This window comes from Ruditapes philippinarum, unplaced genomic scaffold (genome assembly GCF_026571515.1).
Source record: "Ruditapes philippinarum isolate M1 unplaced genomic scaffold, ASM2657151v2 ctg2489_1_1_1_1, whole genome shotgun sequence".
NCBI lineage: Eukaryota > Metazoa > Mollusca > Bivalvia > Venerida > Veneridae > Ruditapes > Ruditapes philippinarum.
The window spans coordinates 142851-165686 of NW_026867168.1; the positions used below are offsets into that span (position 1 = coordinate 142851).

Genomic DNA, 22836 nt, shown 5'->3' on the forward strand with positions numbered 1-22836 from the left:
GCTTAAAGCACCTTACTAAAGTGATATAACTATATGCAAACAAAATAGAACGGATACTTTTATTACTCGTGTTTTACTGGTCTATTTGAATTGTGAATGTTTTGTAAAGAAAAAGATAAACATTATTTGTATAATACAAGAGATAAAGCAATGACCGCGTTTAATTAATAATATGTGTCATATGTTGCGGTTCAGATCGGAATATAAGTCCCAAGGGGACCCGTCCACCGGCGGTTGTACCCGAGCGACGGATAATCCGATCCGAACCGCAAACATGTCAGATATTTTCTCTCGCATATTCTTCCATATTCCATTATATTTTAAACTCTTTACCTTAATAAAACAATTTTCCATGGAATTTATGTCATTACCACCTTAAATATTTTCTTACAACAGCGTATGAAATTACAACTTTATTCATAACGGTAAAATTACGTCATCCCATGCGTGCCATTGTACAGCACGCGACTCATCTGGCACCCCATGCCAGACGAAATTTCCGGCATGGGTAAAACTAGCGGAAACGCCAGTCTGATACGCAAGAATAGAACAAAATATAGCGAAACAATTTCAACCGAGATATTTTATCTTCTTTAAATGTAAAAACATTATACGTTCATATAAATAAATTTACATCAGCAACAAGTTCCTAAAACTATTAAGTTCTATATCTAAAGAAAATATAATAACTATGTTTTGGGAGACTTGTCGCTCTCTCTTGTTGATATGAGGGTGGGTCAATATGTAATACAATATGATCAATGTGTCAACAGATTTAACTTTTTCAATCCCTCGAAATAATCTCCATCAACAGTAATACAAATATCCAGACGTTCAATCCAATTTAAATGCTTCAAAGAAGTAGCCCTCCTTAGGTAAACCTTTCAACCTTTCAATAACTGAAAAATGGCAGATACTCTTTCAGCGCTGGACCTGCACTCTAGGAAAAATGAAACAAGTCACAGGGTGTAAAATCTGGAGAATACTCGCAATATTAGAAAACACGGCGACTGTCATATCTTCTGGTCTGATGTTAGCGAACGGGAAGTCTATCAATCTGGCAGTTATTCGCCTTACTTCCAAGTCGTTCTTCAGAATCCTATAAGTTAACCCTTTTGATATTCCTTCAATAAGGCTATCTAGGTAAGTAAGTCTGGCATATTTGTCACTTATAAATTTGACTTACTGACTCGAGTCCATTATTAAATTTATGAGTCTACCCGTTAACATTTGCGTAATATAAGTCGAACACGATAACGTTTACATTAATCGATCATACCACTATGACATAATGAGTTGTGAAAGTTCTTCAATTATTACAATGGTAGGATACTTCGTCATCGCGCACCTGCTGAATGCTCCCACTTGGACCATTTTTTCGTCGACTCGAAGGTAAAATACAATTTTATTATAAGAAAACGTAAGAGTATCAAAAAATCATGTAGCGCACCAAAGAATGGCTATAGTACTTGAGATAATTGTAAAAAAAGTTTATAGATTCATAGCCTGGTTTAGGCCTGAAAACGGGATAAGTGTTTTTCACTGAATGCTCCCACTCGGACTTTTCCCGAAACATATATGAAATAAGGTTGAAAACCTTCTTGAAAATTATTTTTAACGTACCGGAACATAAACCGAGTCATGTTTACCCCTTATTCTATATAAGTTTTAAATATTTCTATTCAAAAATCAGTTTTTCTTAATTCTTTTTATGAAAATGGAAAATGTTCCCACTCGGACTCAAGTTCAGAGATGCTCCCACTCGGACCTAAATATATACAAATTTTGAAAGCATAAATATCTTTATATTCACGTTTATATATTCATAGAATCAGTTAGAATTCAATGAAACAGCATTTTTAAAAAACGATACTAATATTTAGATCACTAAAGTTGTGACATATTTTATCATAACAGTCTCGTAAATATGTCTTCTTAGAGGATCAGTTATCGGCCTAAGAATAAGAAAAAAAGGGTTGTGTTGAAATAATTCCTCGTAAAATAGAGTCGCTGAAATCAGAAAGAATTGGATTATACATTTTAAAAACATAATAACGTTTTGTTTTGCAGAAAGTATTTGTGTTTTTGACCAGCATGGGAAAAGGTATAAACCACATTGCGACGTAAGAAAGCACATGGCAGGACATCTTGGCACGGCATAACTGGAGCAAATATTTTAGATACCAACTGTGGATGTATCTCAGTGGGGACCTGGAATCCTCTAGAAAATACAAGAATAATAGTTCTTTTAAGTAACTGTCTTTTGTTCAGTTTTTGCGTCAATTTTTGGACAATGTGTCATAAAGGATCAATTCATAGGAAACTTCACTGGAGGATAGATTTCAATAAAGTAAAATACCGCAAACAAGAATGACAACTCTCCAGTTTTGGAGTTTTTGCTCTTTCTATTCACTATGATTTGTTTGCAACGACCATACCTCTAAAGCTATTTGAGATATAAACTTGAAACTGTAAATTGAACATGTTTAATAGAATTGAATAGCAGAGCACAAGGACCAAAAGTGTTCACTTAATGGTTCTTTGTTGTTTTTTCTTTGTTTCTTTTTTCATGGGAGTGTTATTTTTGTCATGATTTATTATGTCTAGGCTATAACTTTTCATTAATTTTCACGAATGTCATTACTTGGAATTTTTACATATATGTAAGGGTTACTTCCCCTATGAAATGTATCTCCTCCTTTTTAGCGGGGGATTTTACTGTCTGTGATTCCTTCTTGTATGATTGTTTTATTTTAACGTCATTTAAATATCCTGAAATCATTTTTCTATGGTTTTATATATAATAAATATAATGCTCAAATGAAGATTTATCAAATTGATATTGTTTGTTCTAAAAAGCATTGTTTGTAAAGATAATACCGACTTTACATTTCATAAAGGGAGGTAATTAGAAATATATATTCTATTAAGTGTAAGTTGAATTCTTCAGTAAGAAATGAATGCATACATGTATATTTTAATGATTACATATAATGTGGACAAGCTTTTGCACCACGTATTTTACATATTCCACAATGTTTGAAAATTGTTTTAGTAGCATAATTATATACATATATATAAAATTTCAATTGGTAACAACCTGAAATATAACTTACATGCAGGGTCTTTAATTACCAAGATATGGTAAAGACTGTGATAAAGAAATAACTGTGATCTTTGTTTTGTTATTTATCTAATTTTGTTATTTTAGGTAAAAATACGTACACATGATACAACTTTCATAAAATTGTCAAAGTTGTCAATAATTGTGATGCCTGCTTTATGTGTATGGCAGTACACTGACTTTTTAACCAGTTCATGACAAAAATGATTTACATGTTGTTCTTTAATAAACTATTCAAATCAACCGATAGACATTGACTTCTTTATGTTCATAAACGTACCATTATGTTGTTTTAAAATCTAAATCACAAGTTTAACAAACCTGCAAATCATTGGGTTTTAAATTATTAACAAGATATTAAAGTCAGCATTTTTTTAATAAATGCAGGCCTCTAATATGTGTACGAGTCCAACAGAATCTTAATCCAGTATGGCACTAAACAATGTATAATGACTTGAGATCCAAACTGTCCATCTAAAGTCTTATAGTCCTAGCTTTGTTGTTGGCAATAATTTTGAATCATCCCTTCGGATCCAACACAAGCCAAGTGCACCTTTCTGTATAGTGATCCTGTCAGTTGAAACTTTGCCATGGCACCTTGTTCCTGCCCAACGACGCCATTCTTCAGAATCAAAGAAGTGATCTCTGTAAAAAGAAGGAAAAGTTAATGTTGCCAAACACAGTAGTTATTGACAAAATGGTGTAAAAATTGTGAGAATAATCCACAAAAGCTTAACACAGCAATGCGCTTTCAAGATGTATATATTTGGGTCCGAGTGGGAGCATCTCTGAAATCGAGTCCGAGTGGGAGCATTTTCCATTTTTATAAAAAAAGACTTTAAAAAACTAACTTTTGAATAGAAATATTTGAAATCAATCTAGAAAAATGTGTAAACATGACTCGGTTTATGTTCCGGTACGTTAAAAATAATTTTCAAGAAGGTTTTTAACCTTATTTCTAATATGTTTCGGGAAAAGTCCGAGTGGGAGCATTCAGAGAAAAACACTTATCCCGTTTTCAGGCCTAAACCAGGCAATGAATCTATAAACTTTATTTACAATCATCTCAAGTACTATAGCCATTCTTTGGTGCGCTACATGATTTTTTGATACTCTTACGTTTTCTTATAATAAAATTGTATTTTACCTTCGAGTCGACGAAAAAATGGTCCAAGTGGGAGCATTCAGCAGGTGCGCGATGACGTAGTATCCTACCATTGTATTACATTTTGCATTTTAATTGCAGGTTTGCAGAAGTATATCAGATTTTAAAATACAAATAATACTTTACTAAAGAGAAAAAACTCCGCAATCAGGAATCCTGTCTTAACCGCAAATTTATGATAGTCCAGAGCATTTCCGGTTTATGGAGTTTTTACTGTATTGGTAATTTTATTCTGGTTGGTTCTACATATAGATTCATCATAACATTTAACATGTGAACAATATTTACAACATACATTTTTGGATTGGGCAAAAAGATATGAAGCTTATGAGTGTTCTCATTTATTACAATTTATATAAGCACAGTTCATGGCATGACCGCACACAACGGTTAGTTGAAATAAGAAATTCGCAAATTAGTTAAGTATTTTACAATGGAACATATTATGTTAGAGTAAACAGCAAAAAAGAAAACAATGAGAAAAGAAAAATGATTGAAATATAAAGCAACCCTGTAAAAAGTACTAAGTGATATTTAAATAAATTTTACGTTTTAGAATTTATCAGTCTGTTTAAAAACCTTAATTCCATCCGTGTTTAATGTAATTCAGCGAGATCAGTACCCGTGGGGTTCCGCCAATGGCTGTATACGGAACATTGGCTAGTAATTGTCATAAAATATCGCTTCATCAACAAAGCACAACACCCTATCCTTAAAAACGATCAATATTGACAAACTGAAAAGGAAATACTCTGGTTAGTTTTGATTCTGACACTGGTACCTAAATGTATGTCATATATCCAAGTGTTTAAAAGACGTAGTTAATATCACGACAATATTATAGCAATTACACTTTTCCTTGCTGCATAAAATGCATGGCTATGAATTTAAAATATTTTGGGCTTTGTTTTAAAATGCTGATTTTGAGCTAGACCTTTTAAGACGCGGTTCGTTGTTATGCAATACCAACCAGAAGTAGTATTTTCTCGGGCATGGACTGTAGGGCAGAAACATTTCTCCCTCAACAGAAAATACGCCAAGTTATTGTAATAATTCAAATATAAATAAATAAAAGCATATGAGTTTTATATAACATAAACTGCCAAAAATATGAAGATGAAACACTTGGCACGAAGTTAATTACTATTCTGTGAAGATCATGTGAGAATGCATGTTATTATTTAGTTTTCAGTTTACCCAATTTTATCCCTGAATATATGTCAAATAGATAATCAAACAGAAACAGTTGTGAAAATGATGATTCTGGTAGAGTAACGAAGACAATCCTTATTGATTACACACAATGCTTGAATTACTGGTCTCGGTACTTCGGACGGGCCAGACGTTTCTGGTTGTTTCTATGAACGTCGCTCTTCTTTGTTTGCCTTGGTGATGTGTGAATATGTCACGGCCTTCGCACGCCTGCCTCTGCCATATTTAACCAGAACAAACAGGAAAAAACAATAACGACTTAACAGTTAGCTAACTAGATGGTTTTTTATGACCATATTCCTATATGCGTATCGATTCATTACTGGCTTATATGGTAATTGCCAATTATAAATTTATTAATCGTCCCAATGAACGACTTCAAAGTTGTTATATATCCATGGTCCTCCACTTGAAGTAAAAAGGTCATTAAAAACACGGTTACATTGATTACAAGTATTACTTTAAGAAATGATTTATTTTTAATAAGTTATATTCAAAAAACTTTTAAAGCTCAACTAAGTATCCCAAATAAGTGCTAAAAAGGTAAAATGCAAAGGTAAATAATGAGGAAAAGAACAAAAGAATGTATTGACCGGTTATCTAACCTCTCATCAAATGTGTATCCAAAGACATCTGTACGAGTATATTGTTGTATCCTTCAGAAAACTTGTTCTACCTGCATTACCAAGAGCTTTTCTGTATCTATAATGGAAAAATAAATCTTATTACATCCATAATGCTTAAGCTGTGTCTGCAATATTGAACTGTAAGCATTACAACTTTTTGTGTTTTTGAATAATAAAACAAAAATTTCAGCATATTTCTTTGAAAAGACGCTACAATGTCACTGTCAGTGTAGGAATAAACCTAGCACTAACAGAATTTCGCACATTCAACCCTCGATGATTGGAAACCGGGTGAGCGGTTCGAGCTGAAGGTCGCTATGTACAGTTTACGGAACCAAATAATTTATACAACGGTAATAACCTGACGTAGTCAACATAAACAATTTTATGGTTATATAAAATAAGAATATTTTATTTCAGTTTCTTTCACATTTTATATACACATATATTTTACAGATCTAATCTACAATTTACATCTATGGTAGGGTGACAATCAAGCCATTCAGGAACTTGAACCCATTTTTTAACAAGGGGTGTCATATACCAAAATGTTCCAATATATTCATAGCTTCCAAAACTGCCGGCATAAATTGGCATAAATGGTGGCGAACGGAGAAATCCAAAAATATGGAAATTACAACTTACTTACTTTTACTTGATTTTAATCAGTTAAAACAGATGCATTGGTTCTTTTCATGCATTGTGTATCCATGACACGTCACACATACAAAGTTAATATCTATTTTCAATGTAAAAATACCTTTGTACAGACACAGGCTGAAAATTGTGTCGAAAATAACGAAAAATTGCCAATATTTAAAGATGTCCGAATTTTTTCCATGTAATAATGCAATTTATAAATCAATTAATGTATTATGTTTTTTTTATTACAAGAAACCATCCTCTGCATAAGAAATGTGCTATTGATTTTTTCATATACATTGTAAATTTTGAGAAAATGTGTATTTTAAGTGGGTGGGGTAAAATAATAATTTAATCAAAATCACAAATTTATTGTAAGTAACATTCCTTTTATCTTTTAAATTGTTATTATTTTATATAAACTACTTAAAAGACTTTAATCTATACTTTATAACAAAGTTCAGTCCCTTTTGGACAGAGTATGCAAGATTGTTAATAGTTTTTTTGGGAAATTAAGCACTATAAGTTGTAAATAGTGTTTCATTCAACCTTTTAAGTTTATGCTTAAATAGTTTACTTGCATTTTTCTATCGTTTATCAAAGTTTAACAAGCATTTGTTATATTTCTTGGATATTTCTTATGTAAATATGAAAACTTATTCTAACATGTACGCTTTCTTTGATGAGTTTCTTCATATATTTACTGATCTTTCATGTAACTGAGTCGGTGGGGTAGGTATCACATATTGAAATTTCAGGTAAGAGTAAACAGCCAAATGAATATAATCACTAGTTTTTGAATTTGAATACAATAAAGGCACATTTGATCATAGTAAATTTCCTTCCCCCCCCCTACATTTCGGTATAGTAACACCCAATCACTAAACAGGTGAAATGGAATGTAATTGTAGTAAAATTCAAGAACAAGAGGGTCCTTGTAGTTCTATATTGCTCACCATGATGACAAAGTTTGACTGCAGAATATAACTTGAGCAGTTGCGGTAAAGAGTAAAAATGTTAGACGTAAGTTGAATGCTTTGAACCTTGATGTTTTAAAGAACTGTTTTTTAATCATTTAATAAACTTATTGAAATGGGATAAATGTGATAAATCTTATTAGTTATGAACAAGGTGCTGTCATTCACTAAATCATGTACAAAGGGTGTTATGCAAAAAAATACCCTGCTGGTTTCTTACATTAAGATATTGAAAGTATGAGGTTTTTAAAACTTTACAATTGTTATATAAATTCAAACTATAAATGTAGTAGTCTACTAGATAAAATCATTATATGGAACGTTTTCTTTTTTGCGTTTATATTTCTGTTAAATTTCGTTTTCTGTGAAAAGGATTATCAGAGCAACAGATAAGCTTTAGAAGTGAATTGGGTATTACTCCATCATTTCATCTGGAATTGGGTATTGGCTCTATTTAATTGGGTATTCTAAAACCAGTTACACTATGATTTTAAGATCAATTGTGTATTCAATTATGAAGATATAAATATCATGGTTTCAATACCAATAAAGCTAAAACGGTTGTTTACTAAAACTTTTCACAACTGTTTTATTTTCTATTAACTATGCATAAATCAGATTTATGCCAGACTAAAAGTAACTTTGTAAAAACTACCTGTTTTAACATATAGCATATAAATGATATTTAGAGTTCAATTAAGTACAATTGTCCAGTTCAAATCAAATTATTAAAAGTGCAATCATCTGAATGTTTTTATTTCCTATAAATGCCTGGAGTGAGTTGTCAAGGAAACACTAGTTTAACACAGTTTCTGCTTTTTAACTCTTGGCTTATATTCAGAGAACAATCTTCCCTTCCTCCTTTTCTTCATTCTAAGCCAAAGGGTGATTGCTGCTGGTTTGGTATCAAAATCATTCACAGATGGTCCTAACATGCTGATTGTCAAAAGAGTGTCTAATGCTTCTAATCCAAGAGATGAACGGTACTTATTCTTTAAACGATTTTGATCGCTGAAACTGTGCTCACATTCCACACTTGTAAGTTGCATGCATAATGCAATAGATGCAAGAGCTGCAAAATTTGGTAATAAATCTGAATGGAGAAGAATAATTCTTTTACACAATTTATGTGGTGTCAGAGATGCATATGCCCCATTGATCATTCCATACAGCCTTTGCCATTCTTGTTCTAACTTGATAGGATCTAGAAGGGGCTCAATTATAGTTTCATGCTCAGCTGTACCCCTATCAAGTTACCTTCTACAACTTTCACTGTTTTCTCATAGCCATAGAATGTAGCCAGGTGCTGCACTGCTCCCTCAATATCACTTTTGTCTACACTAACCACAAATTCTGGCTCTAGCACTTTACTTAAGTCATCAAATATATCCATATCTTTCTTCTTAAATCTTTCTTTAATATTCTTTTTCATTTTTTTTTAGATATTCTCTTAATTGATTCAAACTCTTTTTCCATATTCTTATTGTAAAACATTTTCTCTCCATTATAACTAGCCTCATCATTTTCAATTAAAATTTTTTGTTTAATTTCATGAAGTGCTTCTCCATCAGAAGAAACCAAGGTATTAAGTTTGCCAGGGTACCATCTACCAATGGATTTATTTCACTGAACAATAGGTTCTGTTTCTGCAGCTGACAGCTCAGTACAGCTAATTCACTATGGACAACCAGCATGAATGTAGTTACCAGTACAACTTTATAAGAGTTAAAGTACTTGTGTAAACCTTTTGCCACCGGAATCTTTCAGCAGCAAACTTAGAGAGAGTTGCAATCACTGCCGAGTAGGAATGGAAAACTGCCTCAACTGCATTTTTAGTCCTAACCACCTTATAGAATGTGGTTGCTTTACTGTCAATTCTGGCTTTTGTAGGACTTCTTGAATTCTTTTCAGAGCCAATATCCGCAAACTGGATGCACTCATAAAAAAGTAGAGGGAATTGAACTTATCTCTGAACTTAACCATATACTCACTTTTCTTGATTGTATCAGTGCAGGCAAGGTTAAGTCTGTGTGCCACGCAATGAGTTTGGACACAGAATGGGGAGAACTTGGCCTGGAGTTGAACACCAACACCAGAACGTTTTCCCATCATGGTTGCAGCACCATCAGTTGAAAGTGATGTGCAAAGGTGAAGAGGTATACCTAGTTGATCCATTGTGTCTGCTACACAGTTCATTATGGTATGTGCACAGCCGTCATCAACAGGAACATTACAAAGAAATTTTGTCACTGCTTCCCCTCCTTTAACATAGCGAATACAAATGGAAAGCCTTTTTTCCACTGTTACATCAGTGCTTTCATCTAACATCAATCCAAAATATTTTGAATGTTTAATTTCAGTCACAACATTATCTTTTAAAACCTGACATATAGAACTCTGAATTTCAGTTATCGTGTCCCAACTCAGATCTCTGTACTTCATATCCACACCATTAAGTAACTGTAAGGAAAGTAATCCATTAATACTTGCTGATGGTAATTCTGATTGCGTAATCTGTAAAATTAATTGCGTAAATACGCAAATACGCACCTTATCTGTTGCTCTGAATTCATTTTGATTCATTAAATTATAATAATGTTTTACAAGACAAGATACTAAAATTTACCAAGTTCAAGAATAGTAAGCATAAGTTAGCAATATTTCAATTTCTTTTCATTTTTGTTTTATTTAATTCAATTTGATTAGGTTGAGGAAAGGTATTGCTGCATTAAAATGGAATTGCATTGAATTTTTGAAATGTTAATTTAGGTACATGTACATTCAATGAAAAAGCGAAATTAAAATCGGTTGTTACAAATAAACTGCGCGAAATCAATTGTATACAGTGTTTAAAGTGTATTTAAAATTTTAAGTGTTTACCCCACCATATTTTATCAAATTGAATGCTTTCCTATTTTGACTATGAAAAAAATTTGTTACTTACGGTAAACGTAAACATCTTAAATATGTTTGATTCAATGACGCAAAAATAATGATATCATCTGGTTATTTATTTATGTCATATTTAAATCCTTTAAAAACAGTAATTACATTATTCCCAACCCACTCACATGCACATGTTAAATTGGACAATCACTGTAGGAAATATCATAAGAAATGCTACAATCTATTTAATTAAGTTGTATGTTTACTGGTAGGATATACAGAATGAATGCATACAATTGTCACAAAAAACAGGCACAAAGCCTGTCAAAAAGATGTTTTATTAAGGGAAATATATTATTTTACATAAAATTGTCAAACATTGGCTGTTACAAACGCCATCCACGCAAAAATTTATCCAAAATTTTGTAGATCGGAAAAAGGCATTAATATACAAAAAAGCAAATCAGAGTTTTTGGACTTGTGCCAACACGTAAGAAAGTCACAGAAAACAAGTGTGTGAAGTTTCAATCTATTCCCTTCAGTAGTTATGGTGATACCAGCTTACACGCAAAAACTTAACCAAGAATTTCACAGTCGAAATAGGGGCATTAATATGCAAAAAGCAAAAAAGAGTTATGGGACTTGTGATAAAGACAAATTTGTTATTTTACCCCACCCACTCAGATATACACATTGATCTCAAAATTTACTATTTAATGAAAACACTCAGCGGCATTTTTCTTATATAAGAAGTTTGTTTCCTGTTATATAAGACATGATAAAACAACTTAATTTTGTATTTAAGAATTGCACGAAAAACATGGGAAAAATGAGCAGGAAATCTTTAAATATTATCATTTTTGTACGTTATCTGCTTTTTACCATTAACAACACTTTTACATTAAAAGTAGGTAATATAACTTTATTCCTGACATCAATTTGATACCGGAATGCGATTGAAGAACAAAAGCATTTGTTTTAACTGCTTAAAGCAATAGTGACTAAGTGGTACTTTTCTTGGCGGCCATCTTGGACGTCATCTTGGATTTCTCTGTTCGCCACCATTTATGTCAATTTATGCCGGCAGATTTGGAAACGACAAAATTTGGGAACATTTTGGTATATGACATGTCTTGTTAAAAAAATAGGTCCGGGTAGTCCCTATAAATAGGCTAGTTTTTTCGTAATTGTCACCCTACCAATAAGTGAACAATCAATAAATGATTTGTAAGAGACTATAAAATTAATATAAAACACGTGTACATTGTAAGATCTAAAACCTAAAACGATCCGTGTATTAGTTAACACATGCCTAAAATATAAAGATTGACTAGAATTTATTCAATTACCATATGTTTTACAATGTATATTTCAAAATTTTGAATGTACACACTCAACATCTATCATTTTATTTTGTACTAAAGCCTTAAAAAGAGCCATTGACAAAACATCAATATATACTAAACAAAAAGCAGAAACATAGCAATACGTGACAAAAAGTCGAGATGGCATGTGTATTCACTGAAAATAATTCTTTGGTAAATAGGAAAGGAGCTCATACACTTTGAGCTTGCTCACGTTAAGTGTCTTAATAATATAAAATTACAAAATCAAGAAGTTTCAGTGAACAAGATATAAACGAAGCAAGCGTGGTTTCACATGACATCTCGCATAGGAGAGGCAAAATAATATAAATATTACAATAAGACAAACCATATTAATTTCTATATAACAATATGGTTAACGAGATTGGATGCTCCCAGATAATATGCTTCTATCATTTAAGGATTTTGCCCTTTCTTAAAAGGGGCACTATCCACAAATGATACGTAGTGCTAAAATTGATACATTCACCAACACATATATGCCCTATCGAAATACGAAAACGAAAATATAGAGCACATAATGGTGATCTGTATATAACACCAGCCTAATAAACAGAAATATTAGGAGCCTCCATCTACGGAACCATTCTTAATGATCAACATTATTTTTTGTCCAATCACATTGTAGTATTTTTCAAATTTCTGCTGAGTTTTACTTTGGTTAATGTGTACTAACTAAATAAAATTCACTTAATCTGTCGTCTAACCAGTCTAACAAATTTCAGTAATGCATTATATTAAGGAGGAGTTAGAGGTATGGTTTACACTCTGAATTGTAAAATATAAAGTTAGCAAAACAATGCCAACGTAAAAATAATTAGGCTTTCTAAATGTGAGGATACAATCAATTGATTTATTACATAGATAATACATGTGGGGTACGCAGAGACAAATGATTACATAGTAACTTTTTTTTATATCCTTTTAACTCTAAGAAAAATGTCTGTTATAAATTTGCTGACTGTTTTAACTTTATATTTTCTAGAAAAAGTCACCAAAAATTATTTTCTTTCACTTGATAGGAATTAACTGCATTAACAATCCTTGATATCAAGAATACAATGATTACATTTTTGGCTGGAAAACTCATTGTAAACTAACCCCCTCCACCTGTTAACCAAAATTGACACACTAAAAATAAAATGAACTGTTTTTGTCAAATGAGCAAATCAATAGAGATTTTAAATGTTAGTGAATAACTTGAAGCTCATAACGAATTTGTATCAATTAATAATCTCTAATTTTTCTCACATTTTCCATTAATTTTAAAAGGATGTACACATTTCATTAATTCCATTGTTTTAGCCAAATGTAATTACTGTAGATTAAGGTATTAATTCTGTGACATTTCAGTAAAAATGTGCCTGATTATATGTTGAAAGGGCCATTTATTTAGCTTATCTAAATGTGAAATGTTAGAAACTTGACAAGGTGTAGACATCTTGTAGAGCGAAAGGGCGGAGCTATCGGTGATTTAGAGAAATGCCTTGTTTTTGGTTGAAAAAAAAAAAATGTTGATCATTAAATAGGTTAATGTTTAATAATATGTATTAACAAAAATAATTAACACTAACCTATACTTAAAAGGTATCTATGACTAGATTATCATCAATGTAATATTAAGCATATAACATAAAGCAATTTGTTTGACCAAGAATTTAAAGTAGTCTTATAAAATGATATAGACATTCTATTCATATTTTATCGAGTCATCGTTTTCATTTTTGATGAGTTAACACTTGACAGTAAGAGTACATTTCAAAAGCTGATTATAACATCTAAGGTATAATGTAAAGCAATTTGTTTATACAACGTATTTTTGTCTTAGTAAGCATAAAACATAGCATTATGCTTTATATATAACTTCATGTAAAATTGTCAATCTACGTTGAATCGATCTGTTGCTGACGTTTAATAAAAGCATTATACGAGTGTAAATACTTAAATTACGAATATCTGTAACATTTTCTGTAGCCATAAGAGCAATAAATTTTTACATTACTAGGGTGATTCCAATAGTATCTTTTGATATATTTTGTACGAAGTTCTTTAAACATATTGCATACAAGTACAAAACGGTATTCATCTTTTAATATGTTACATATATGACAAAGTCGTTCATTAAAAGGAACACATTCTGGTTCTCAATCTTCCAGATTCTACAGGTAATCTATGAGATGAACGTAGACGTGCTAAAGCTATTCTGTACTTACGGATATTTATAATATCTAGATATTTGCTAAAATTAAAACTAACAATTGTTCTAAAAAACGGTGCTCTTGTCGAGTCTTCTAATCTGTTATTAAAATCAATCAGTCATATATCTTTTATCCCTTGCTTTAATATAAATAAAAAGAGTTCTTTATTTGCAACACCTTGATTTAACTATACATGTTCAAAACCAAGTTTTATCAGTAAGCTCTTAACATTAGTCACCCAGTTAGTTACATTTGGTTCGTTAACTGCGTCATTCTTTTACATCAAATAAATATTTCTATTTTGATTCTGGATATGTACATATTTTTAACCAATATTTTATAAGACTAAACATACATATACGTATACATGTATATCTAAAATAAGACTTGTAATTGGTAAAAATACTAAACGGCTACGACCTAGAGTATACAAATGATTTCCTATCTTTTAAAATGCTATGGCAGGTTTTGACAGCAACATACATAAATTTTTCATTACTAATGGTCAAAATTAGTTTATCATTGTCATAGATTACATCTGATATATCATTTTAAGCTGAGACTAAAACAGTCCTGACTTCATCATATAAAGGGCAATAAAAGAGAACATGTTTTTCAACACATTCACAGTTAAGATAGCATCTTCTATCTTACGGTTAATTTCCTCTAACGGACTTATCCCTACCTAACATTTATTTCCATTTTTCTTTTTCTAACTCAAACAAATTGAACTCAATCAAGGATACAGGCTTTGCATTTCCAACATGTTAATTCATCGAGTATTGACAATCATTTCAACTTTCTACTAAAACTATTTCTAACATTAAAGGCCCATTATGCCTGAGATATGCTATCATTTTTATTTCTCAAAAACTTTTATTTTTGGTATCTTGTTACAATTTCCAAAACATTACTCATTTGCTATGTAGAGGAACTAAAATTTGCTTCTGTTGCTATATTAGTAATTGGATTAATTATAGTGAAATAGTAATTTGTATGGAAGTCAAAATACTACTTTGTTTACATTGTGCATGTTCAACGCTACTTTCTTTATTTGTTAAACATCTAACATGTTCTGAATCCATTATTAAAACACATGTTTGAAATTTTTAAAGAATGTGGATTTCTGAGAATATTAGAGAAAGGAATGAAAAATTTCAATTAAATTTGGTGTATATAAACTTATGTATATACCTTGCTTTTGATTGCTTTTGGGCCTCCTACAGTCAAGCTCAATGTCACTGTTACTAAAAATAGAAAATACGTTTCTGGTCAATATCTAGAGTTTGGAAAGAGATTTGGTGTAAATCAAACTTTTGTAGAGACCATGAATGGGATGGGTTTTTTAAGCAGCTAGGGTCAAGGTCACTGTTACTGAAAATAGAAAACTGGTGTCCGGTCAATAACAAGAGTTTGGAATAAGATATTGCAATGCAATGTGGTCTATAGTTAGCCTAATGAAGATTTCGCTTATCATTGCTTTTGGGCCCCCTTAGGTCAGGGTTACTAACTAAAAATGGAAAACCATTCTCAGACCAATAACTAGAATTTGGAAAGCGATATTTCAATGAAACTTGGTGTATAGTAACATTTTGTGAAGATTTCTTTGGGATTGCTTTTGGGTCTCATAAGGATTGAGGCCAGGGTTACTAAAAGTAGAAAATCGATTTCTAGTCAATAACTTCAGTTTGGAATTAGATGTTTTAATGAAACTTGCTTTAAACTAAGCTTATGTAAAGACCTCACTTAAGATAGCTTTTTGGCCCCGTAAAGGATCAACCTAGAAAAACTAAAAATAGAAAATCGGTTTCCGGTCAATAACTAGATTTAGGAATTTTATTATCCCCCTAGGACCAAGGTCAAGATATTTTTTCTATCTGCTGTTATTACAAAATACTGACTTATACTTTACAATGATGATAATTGAAAAACCTGGTTTCATGGCATTGTTAATTTCTTGTCATACGTTATTTTTTATCCGGAGCATAACTCGGTCACTTAAGGTCAGACTGACTCTTAACTTGGTATGCATGCTTATTTTAAGGGCCCAAAGTGCAGTGCACAAGAATCGTTACTCTGCATTTTTATTTTTTTAGTAATTGCCCTCTGTTAAGTTGCATACTTTATTTTTGTTCGCGCCAATTGTCATACACTTTAAAAGTTATTGACTTAAAACTTCATAGGATGAAGGATCTAATTGAGAAGAAGTGCAGTGCACAATAACTTGTATTATTGCCCCTCACTTTTTTCGTAATGCTAATTTCCCATAGGCCTCTGCGAGTTATTTTTACTGTTAATGCAAGTGTACCACGTGACTAAGAATTTTGTACTGTTACATAGGTAACAGTATTTTTTAACAGGTCACGTGGTCTATTTCCTAAATAAAATGAAATAAAATGGCCGCCATTTTTCTCGATTCATTCTTATTTTCAATGTTAAACCCCGATAGGACATCAATTTCTCCTCTGGAGTAACTATGACATTTATAAAATTTAGTTGTTTGCAACCTGGTGTGCTTTTCGCGTATAAAATAACTTTTTGTTGAATAGTCAAAAAGTGAACATCCGTTTTCAACGGAAGTAATTGCAATGTAAATAATTATGTGTCAAACTGGAACATGCAGACGATTTAAGCATGCAACAAAGGATTATTTAACAAATTTAATCAGTGAAACGTTACCGATATGGTGGACATAGGATATCATCGTTATTTTGTCAAAAACCATACTAAGAATATTCTGGAAACAGAAGGATCAGATTTCACAGATCATAACCGTGTAAATGGGTTAGTGTTTTGTTTCCTAAATAAAACCTTGTATGTTTATGATTTGTAGATATCATCACTTGCTTAAAGAATGAAAGAAAAAGAAAACTTCTCAAGTAGGCCTACAGTAAAGTACACTTAAAACTAAAAAGGTAAGGACAGTTTAGTTATTGTTACTCTTGGTTTATTTTTGTTACAGTTAGATTTAGTTGACAATTTCAGATCATCTCAGTATTTTTGTTTGGGGTAATAAAATAAATAACACATGGGTTTGTGAGTAACAGTAAAAATATCATCCCTCGCAAAAATACTGTTACCCTCGGCTACGCCTCGGGTAACAGTATTTTCCTCGGGATGATATTTTTACTGTCACCCACAAACCCATGTGTTATTTATATACTCTGCACATGATTAATGATTTATTGCCCTTTGTTAATTTTCATACCTAATAGGCTTGTCCAGAGCAGAACTTGGTCACTTTAAGTTTGATTGACTCCAAATTTGGTATGCAAGCTTCTTTAATCTGTTCTGTCCATAATGATTGAGAAATTGCCCGTCACAGCGTTGTCAGTGTAAAACTTTTCCATGGTATTTATATTTTGTATTATATACCAGTTTTATTTATCATGACGTAACATTATAATATTGCCATACCTTTTCTTTGATTGATATCGTTTATACAAACCATGCATACGTGTATCTATTAAAAACGTTGAATGTTTGGTGATGTTCATTAAATATGCTTTAAAATTCGAGAAAATATGCAATGACAAAATGATTTATCATACACTTAATATTTATTTGGCGATTGTTTAATGTATTAATTTGTTTGTCAACTTTTACCCTCGGTTACGTAAATGATATTTATATTTATATTCAAATTTATGATTTATTAGACATGATCTTTATTCAATGTAATGCCTGAATAGATGATAAACTATATTTAAATCTCAAACCTAATAACGATATTCTGTTGTGTTTAACGATTGTTATATTTATCTATCATGACCCGTGGTAAATTATGAATGTTTACTCTGTACCAGTTTTCTTACAGTATTTTTATAACATACGTCCCTGATCACATACATGTATGTAAGAACATTGCATTGAAATACCTTAAAAATAGTGATAATACCTAGTAATTAAAACTTTTTTTTTCAATTCAGTATTTTATTTGCCATAAACATATACAATTTTCATCACCAATACACAGTTGTATGGCGAATATAATATACAATTTAGAAAAGAATGTTATTACAAAGTTTAAATTGTAGGTAATACATGTATTTAATAATTGATTTGGCAATAAATGGCATAATTATTATATACTAGTCATTTAGATTATTTCTCAGTATCAGCACAATGCAGAGAGTAGTTAACGAATTTAAACCCATTTAAAAAAAATGATAAAAATGCAATAAGGTCATTACATGTTTCTCTTACCATTCGCTAAATATATATCTTGAGGTTTTGTTTGCTTTGAGGGCAAGATAATAATGTTTTAAATTTGTTTAAATTACAGAATACAGAATAGTTATGCTTTTACTTAATTGCTCACTGCTGGAACTGAGAAATTTATCAATAAATAGTATTATTAGAATAAGAAAGAGATTGAGTGCTATTTCGCTTAATTTTTTGAACCAAATGAAATGAAACCAATGAACCAAATTAAAATATTGTTGGTCTCAATATGTCCTTTATTCCTTAAAAATACTAGGGCTCTTTTAAGCAAGGCGAGATACTGTTTTCTTTATTTATCTGAAGAAAAGGCATAAAATGTGACACGTTTTCGCATATACTTTAATAAGTTTTCGTCATGTGAATATTTTGTTTCTATTGCAAGGGAGATAAACAATAAAAATAATAAAACAAACCAGAAACAAGTGGTCCTATCTTGTTCTTATATAGGCAGATGTTAATCTTACGTTTCTACTGCCAAGTTTTATTGTTGATAAATATTATTATTCATTTTTATGCACAGGTGTCGGATTTTTCAAAAGAAACTATAACCTTGATCGGCAATGCTAGTGAATGATCCATCTTGGAAAATGTGTCAATTAAAATAAAAAAACGTCAATTATTTTTTCGAGTGTATATCACCTATATTATGCAGTTTATTCATTCCACAAACCTTAAAGAATCCATTTATACAAATACAACGATATTCGAAATCCGGGTTTTAGTATTGTCAATAAAACAAAGGGACAAGCTGTTAATCAGAGCCTGCAATTTCGTGAAAATTATATCACAATGCACATGCTTTTTATATAAAGTTATTAAATACAAATATAACAACATATTTGTTTACTTGATTTTTACGAATCAAAATAAATATAATTAACACAACATGAAATTAACTGCTAATAATAACAGCTCCTTCCATACGCAAAAATAAAAAGCATTCCATAAAAAACGACGCCGCTCACCGGCGTCGCCAATAAATGTTACACTTAATAAATATTAACCTGCTATAATTGTCTCACAAACGATGATATCTTATCACTTAGACTCAATATCAACCATTATTACAGTGACACATCTATTTGTAATAGTCATATTTTACAGGTATAATTTAACGATTCATCACAATAAATCAAACATTTAAATATATTTGAGCGGTTTTTGATATGTGCAAATGTGCTGATGGAGCATGAAATTTCGATATCAATTTTATCAGTTTCCTTATTGTCTTACTGTGATAATATAGCTGTAAAAATGATATAATTGACAGTATATGGTCCATATGTCAACATTTTGTCATTATGATTATAGCGATATGTAGTAAATTACAAGAAGCTATAAGAGTATATTTATTATATTTCAGTTTTCGTCAATGAGTCAAGTATTTTATTTCAATTTTAAAGTTTAGAAAGTGCATAATTATGCGTCACAAAACGGAAAACGTTTCATGAGTGGAGTAATGAATAATTTTATAATATTTCATGATTTACATTAAGGTAAGTATATTGTTGCTTACTTCGTTGTAAAATCTCCTCATTTATTTATTCATTAAAATTTGTTGCTTAAAATGTTTAAATTAACTTAAACAAAATATTTTATATTCATTGCATAACCTAAAATGTTTTGCTTAATACAATAAAGATATCGATAACGACTTCTCATTTATAAAACGCATGAATGCACAATTTCACATTTGTTAAAACTTGAAAGATCTTAAACAACGTTTCATTAAGCTGCGTCAAACAATTTGAAATATCTCAAATGATGGATGTTTGATTGCTTTCTACCATAAGTATTGTGAAAATAAAATTAGGCATGCATTTCAATGTCATTGTCGAGTTGATTTGTCAATGATATATATAATAGTATGCGTGGTGATAATTTATGTAACCGATGATTAGGGTCATGTAAATGTCAACAAATATTATTACCAATGTCTATCATATGGTTCTTCCTTTCGCTGGCGTTGATACAGACTTTTCAATGCAAATGGATATGTTCTACGAAAACAAATTCAATTATGATATAATTCCAAAATATATAAATTTTTGTTTCTTTTTTATTTTTTAGCATTAGTCGGTAGCAGTAGAGTGAGCAAATGATGATATTAATTATTTATATGTATTCTTTAAATGTACTTTTTTGGCTCAGCGCGAATGTTTTTATAGTTGCAGGTGTTGGTGTTGCGTGAATGTTTTTATAGAAGCAAGTCTCAGTGTAACTTACTATCATAATGGAAGATGGAATTATCCCTGTTCGGAATGTAAATAAACCTGGCGTTATTAGATTACCAAAGAGATATGAACAATTTGTAAAAGAACCAACGTATCATGTCTCAAACAGGAAGTCGAACATTACACGTGCAAAAGATGAAAAAGAAAACAACCAGTTACAGGACATGTTGCAAGCTATAATGTGGATAAAGCAAGAACTAGTAAGTATTTATTTAGATTTTAAGGATAAATTCATATTAGTTTCTAGTTAGTTTTTAATTCTTGTAAACTATTAAGTCAACATAATTTCAATTCAACCTCAAATATAAGTATTGACAGAAGTATTAACGATTGCAGTTGGTTTCTTTGTGTTACTTGCAATAATTATGGTTATATAAATCAAAGCAATAAGATCTCGCAACATTTTCAACGAATCGCATATTACCGTTGGCTGAAGGGAGTTTATATCGTATGCATATGCTGTTTGTGACATCAATTTTGTACATGACGCAATTTCAAGATTTTTTCATGCCAAGTTTTATTATAATTTATATGAAAAGACTAGCGCGCACGTGCCATTTTTTACATTGCTTATAATGGAGTGGGGTAGAAAATAATTTATCTATTTATCTTGGTTATAAATAGATTATTTACATCTTTAAAAATTAGATGCTTGACTCATTAAGTTTATTGTTTATATAACAGCATTATTTTGTCATTTTAGGTTTTGCTGAAACAACATGACATTTTACTTAAAAGACAATTTTGTGATATACAAGACACAATAAATACTCTGAACAAGGTTAGGAAATACAGAAAACTTCCTGTAACTGATTCAAATACAAGTCTTCAATCTGCAGAAGGAAATGAATTAGAAATGGACAATTATTCTGTACGTTCCGCGTCAAGTGTTACGGCATTAACCAGCACAGATTCGGATTCCGATGAGGACGAATTAGCTCGTCCTCGTACATGCTCAATGATGACAACGCGGGATCTAACAGCTCTCGCGAGACGACGAGGAAGCAAGGAAATGATATAAATCCTGAATTCAGAATAAAATTCAATAATAACAAAAATAAGTCTATCTTGCATTTTTATTTTAAATAACACTTTGCATATTATGTGAATGACACATGTAAGTATGTATTTAACAGTTATGTTACGACAAAAAAACTCTTCTTTTGTATGTGAATATTTCTTCTTGCGAACGAATAATTCATGCTGTAATTCAAACTATACAAGTTTCAAGCTAGACGAAAAATTATTCAAATAAGTAATAGCATATTATTTATTGATTGCTAATATAGCCTATGTTTATCGTAAAAAATGTTGGGAATGAAATCAACATCAAAACAATTGGTGGAAAAGAATTCAGTTGGCCAAGGCATTTTATAAAATCGTTTATTTGCCGACCCATTTAATATGCCATCGAAAATTAAAACAAATATCCTTCTAGGAGAACGCTTAATTAATGAATATGGTTATAAACAGGAGTCTTGCAAGAGAACAAGGGAACGCTTAATTTATGAATATGGTCTTGCAAGAAGACAAAATTCCTTCTTGGGGAACGCTTAATTTATGAATATGGTTATAAACAGGAGTCTTGCAAGAGGAGTTATAATAGCTTAGTAGATATTTCAGAAACAAAGTCGTGTGACGGTATTGTGGAATTTAGCACCATATTATAATCAGGTGATAAACAGATGACAAAATAGCAGTGAAATGTGTCGCCTTAAATTGAACCTACATTAACGTTCACTTGAAGTTCTAATCTAATAAGTAAGCTGAAATATATATACATTGAACTGGACAAAAACAAGAAGAAAATTCCCATGTGTTTAAGCCGACTAACAGTGTTATTAAAGAAATAAAAATGTAATATGAGTACATATATTCGGGCGAATGGGCAACTTTATTGGTCCTCTGAATAACAAAAAATTAATGCAAGAATATAAAAGATTTATTTATTATTTTATTTTTATATACTGGGTGTTGAATATGAAACAATGGTTTCTTCATCTATAGCATAAAATCTTAACAAAATATTTCTATTTATATAGGAAGTTTGAAACAAAAAGGTATTATCAAACAACATCGACCTGTCACTCTTGCATTTGACCCTATAGTCGCGCAAACCGATTTTTTGTGTGTCTATGATCTGTGTAGTATTTTAATTACTGC

At 31.0% G+C, this 22836-nt stretch overlaps 1 protein-coding gene across 1 annotated transcript; it reads left to right on the forward strand.

The window, feature by feature from the left end:
* Positions 1-19823: 19823 nt before the first annotated feature.
* LOC132735128 (uncharacterized) lies at positions 19824-22597 on the forward strand. Its single transcript, XM_060722032.1, has 3 exons — positions 19824-19935; positions 20608-20873; positions 21377-22597. The coding sequence occupies exons 2-3, from the start codon at positions 20673-20675 to the stop codon at positions 21692-21694; spliced, it is 519 nt and encodes a 172-aa protein (XP_060578015.1). The 5' UTR covers positions 19824-19935; positions 20608-20672; the 3' UTR covers positions 21695-22597.
* Positions 22598-22836: the final 239 nt, after the last annotated feature.

Coding starts and splice junctions, on each gene's coding strand:
- LOC132735128 (XM_060722032.1), top strand. CDS start 20,673: ATGGAAGATGGAATTATCCCTGTTCGGAATGTAAATAAACCTGGCGTT. Junction 20,874..21,376: donor TGTGGATAAAGCAAGAACTA/GTAAGTATTTAT, acceptor TTGTCATTTTAG/GTTTTGCTGAAACAACATGA.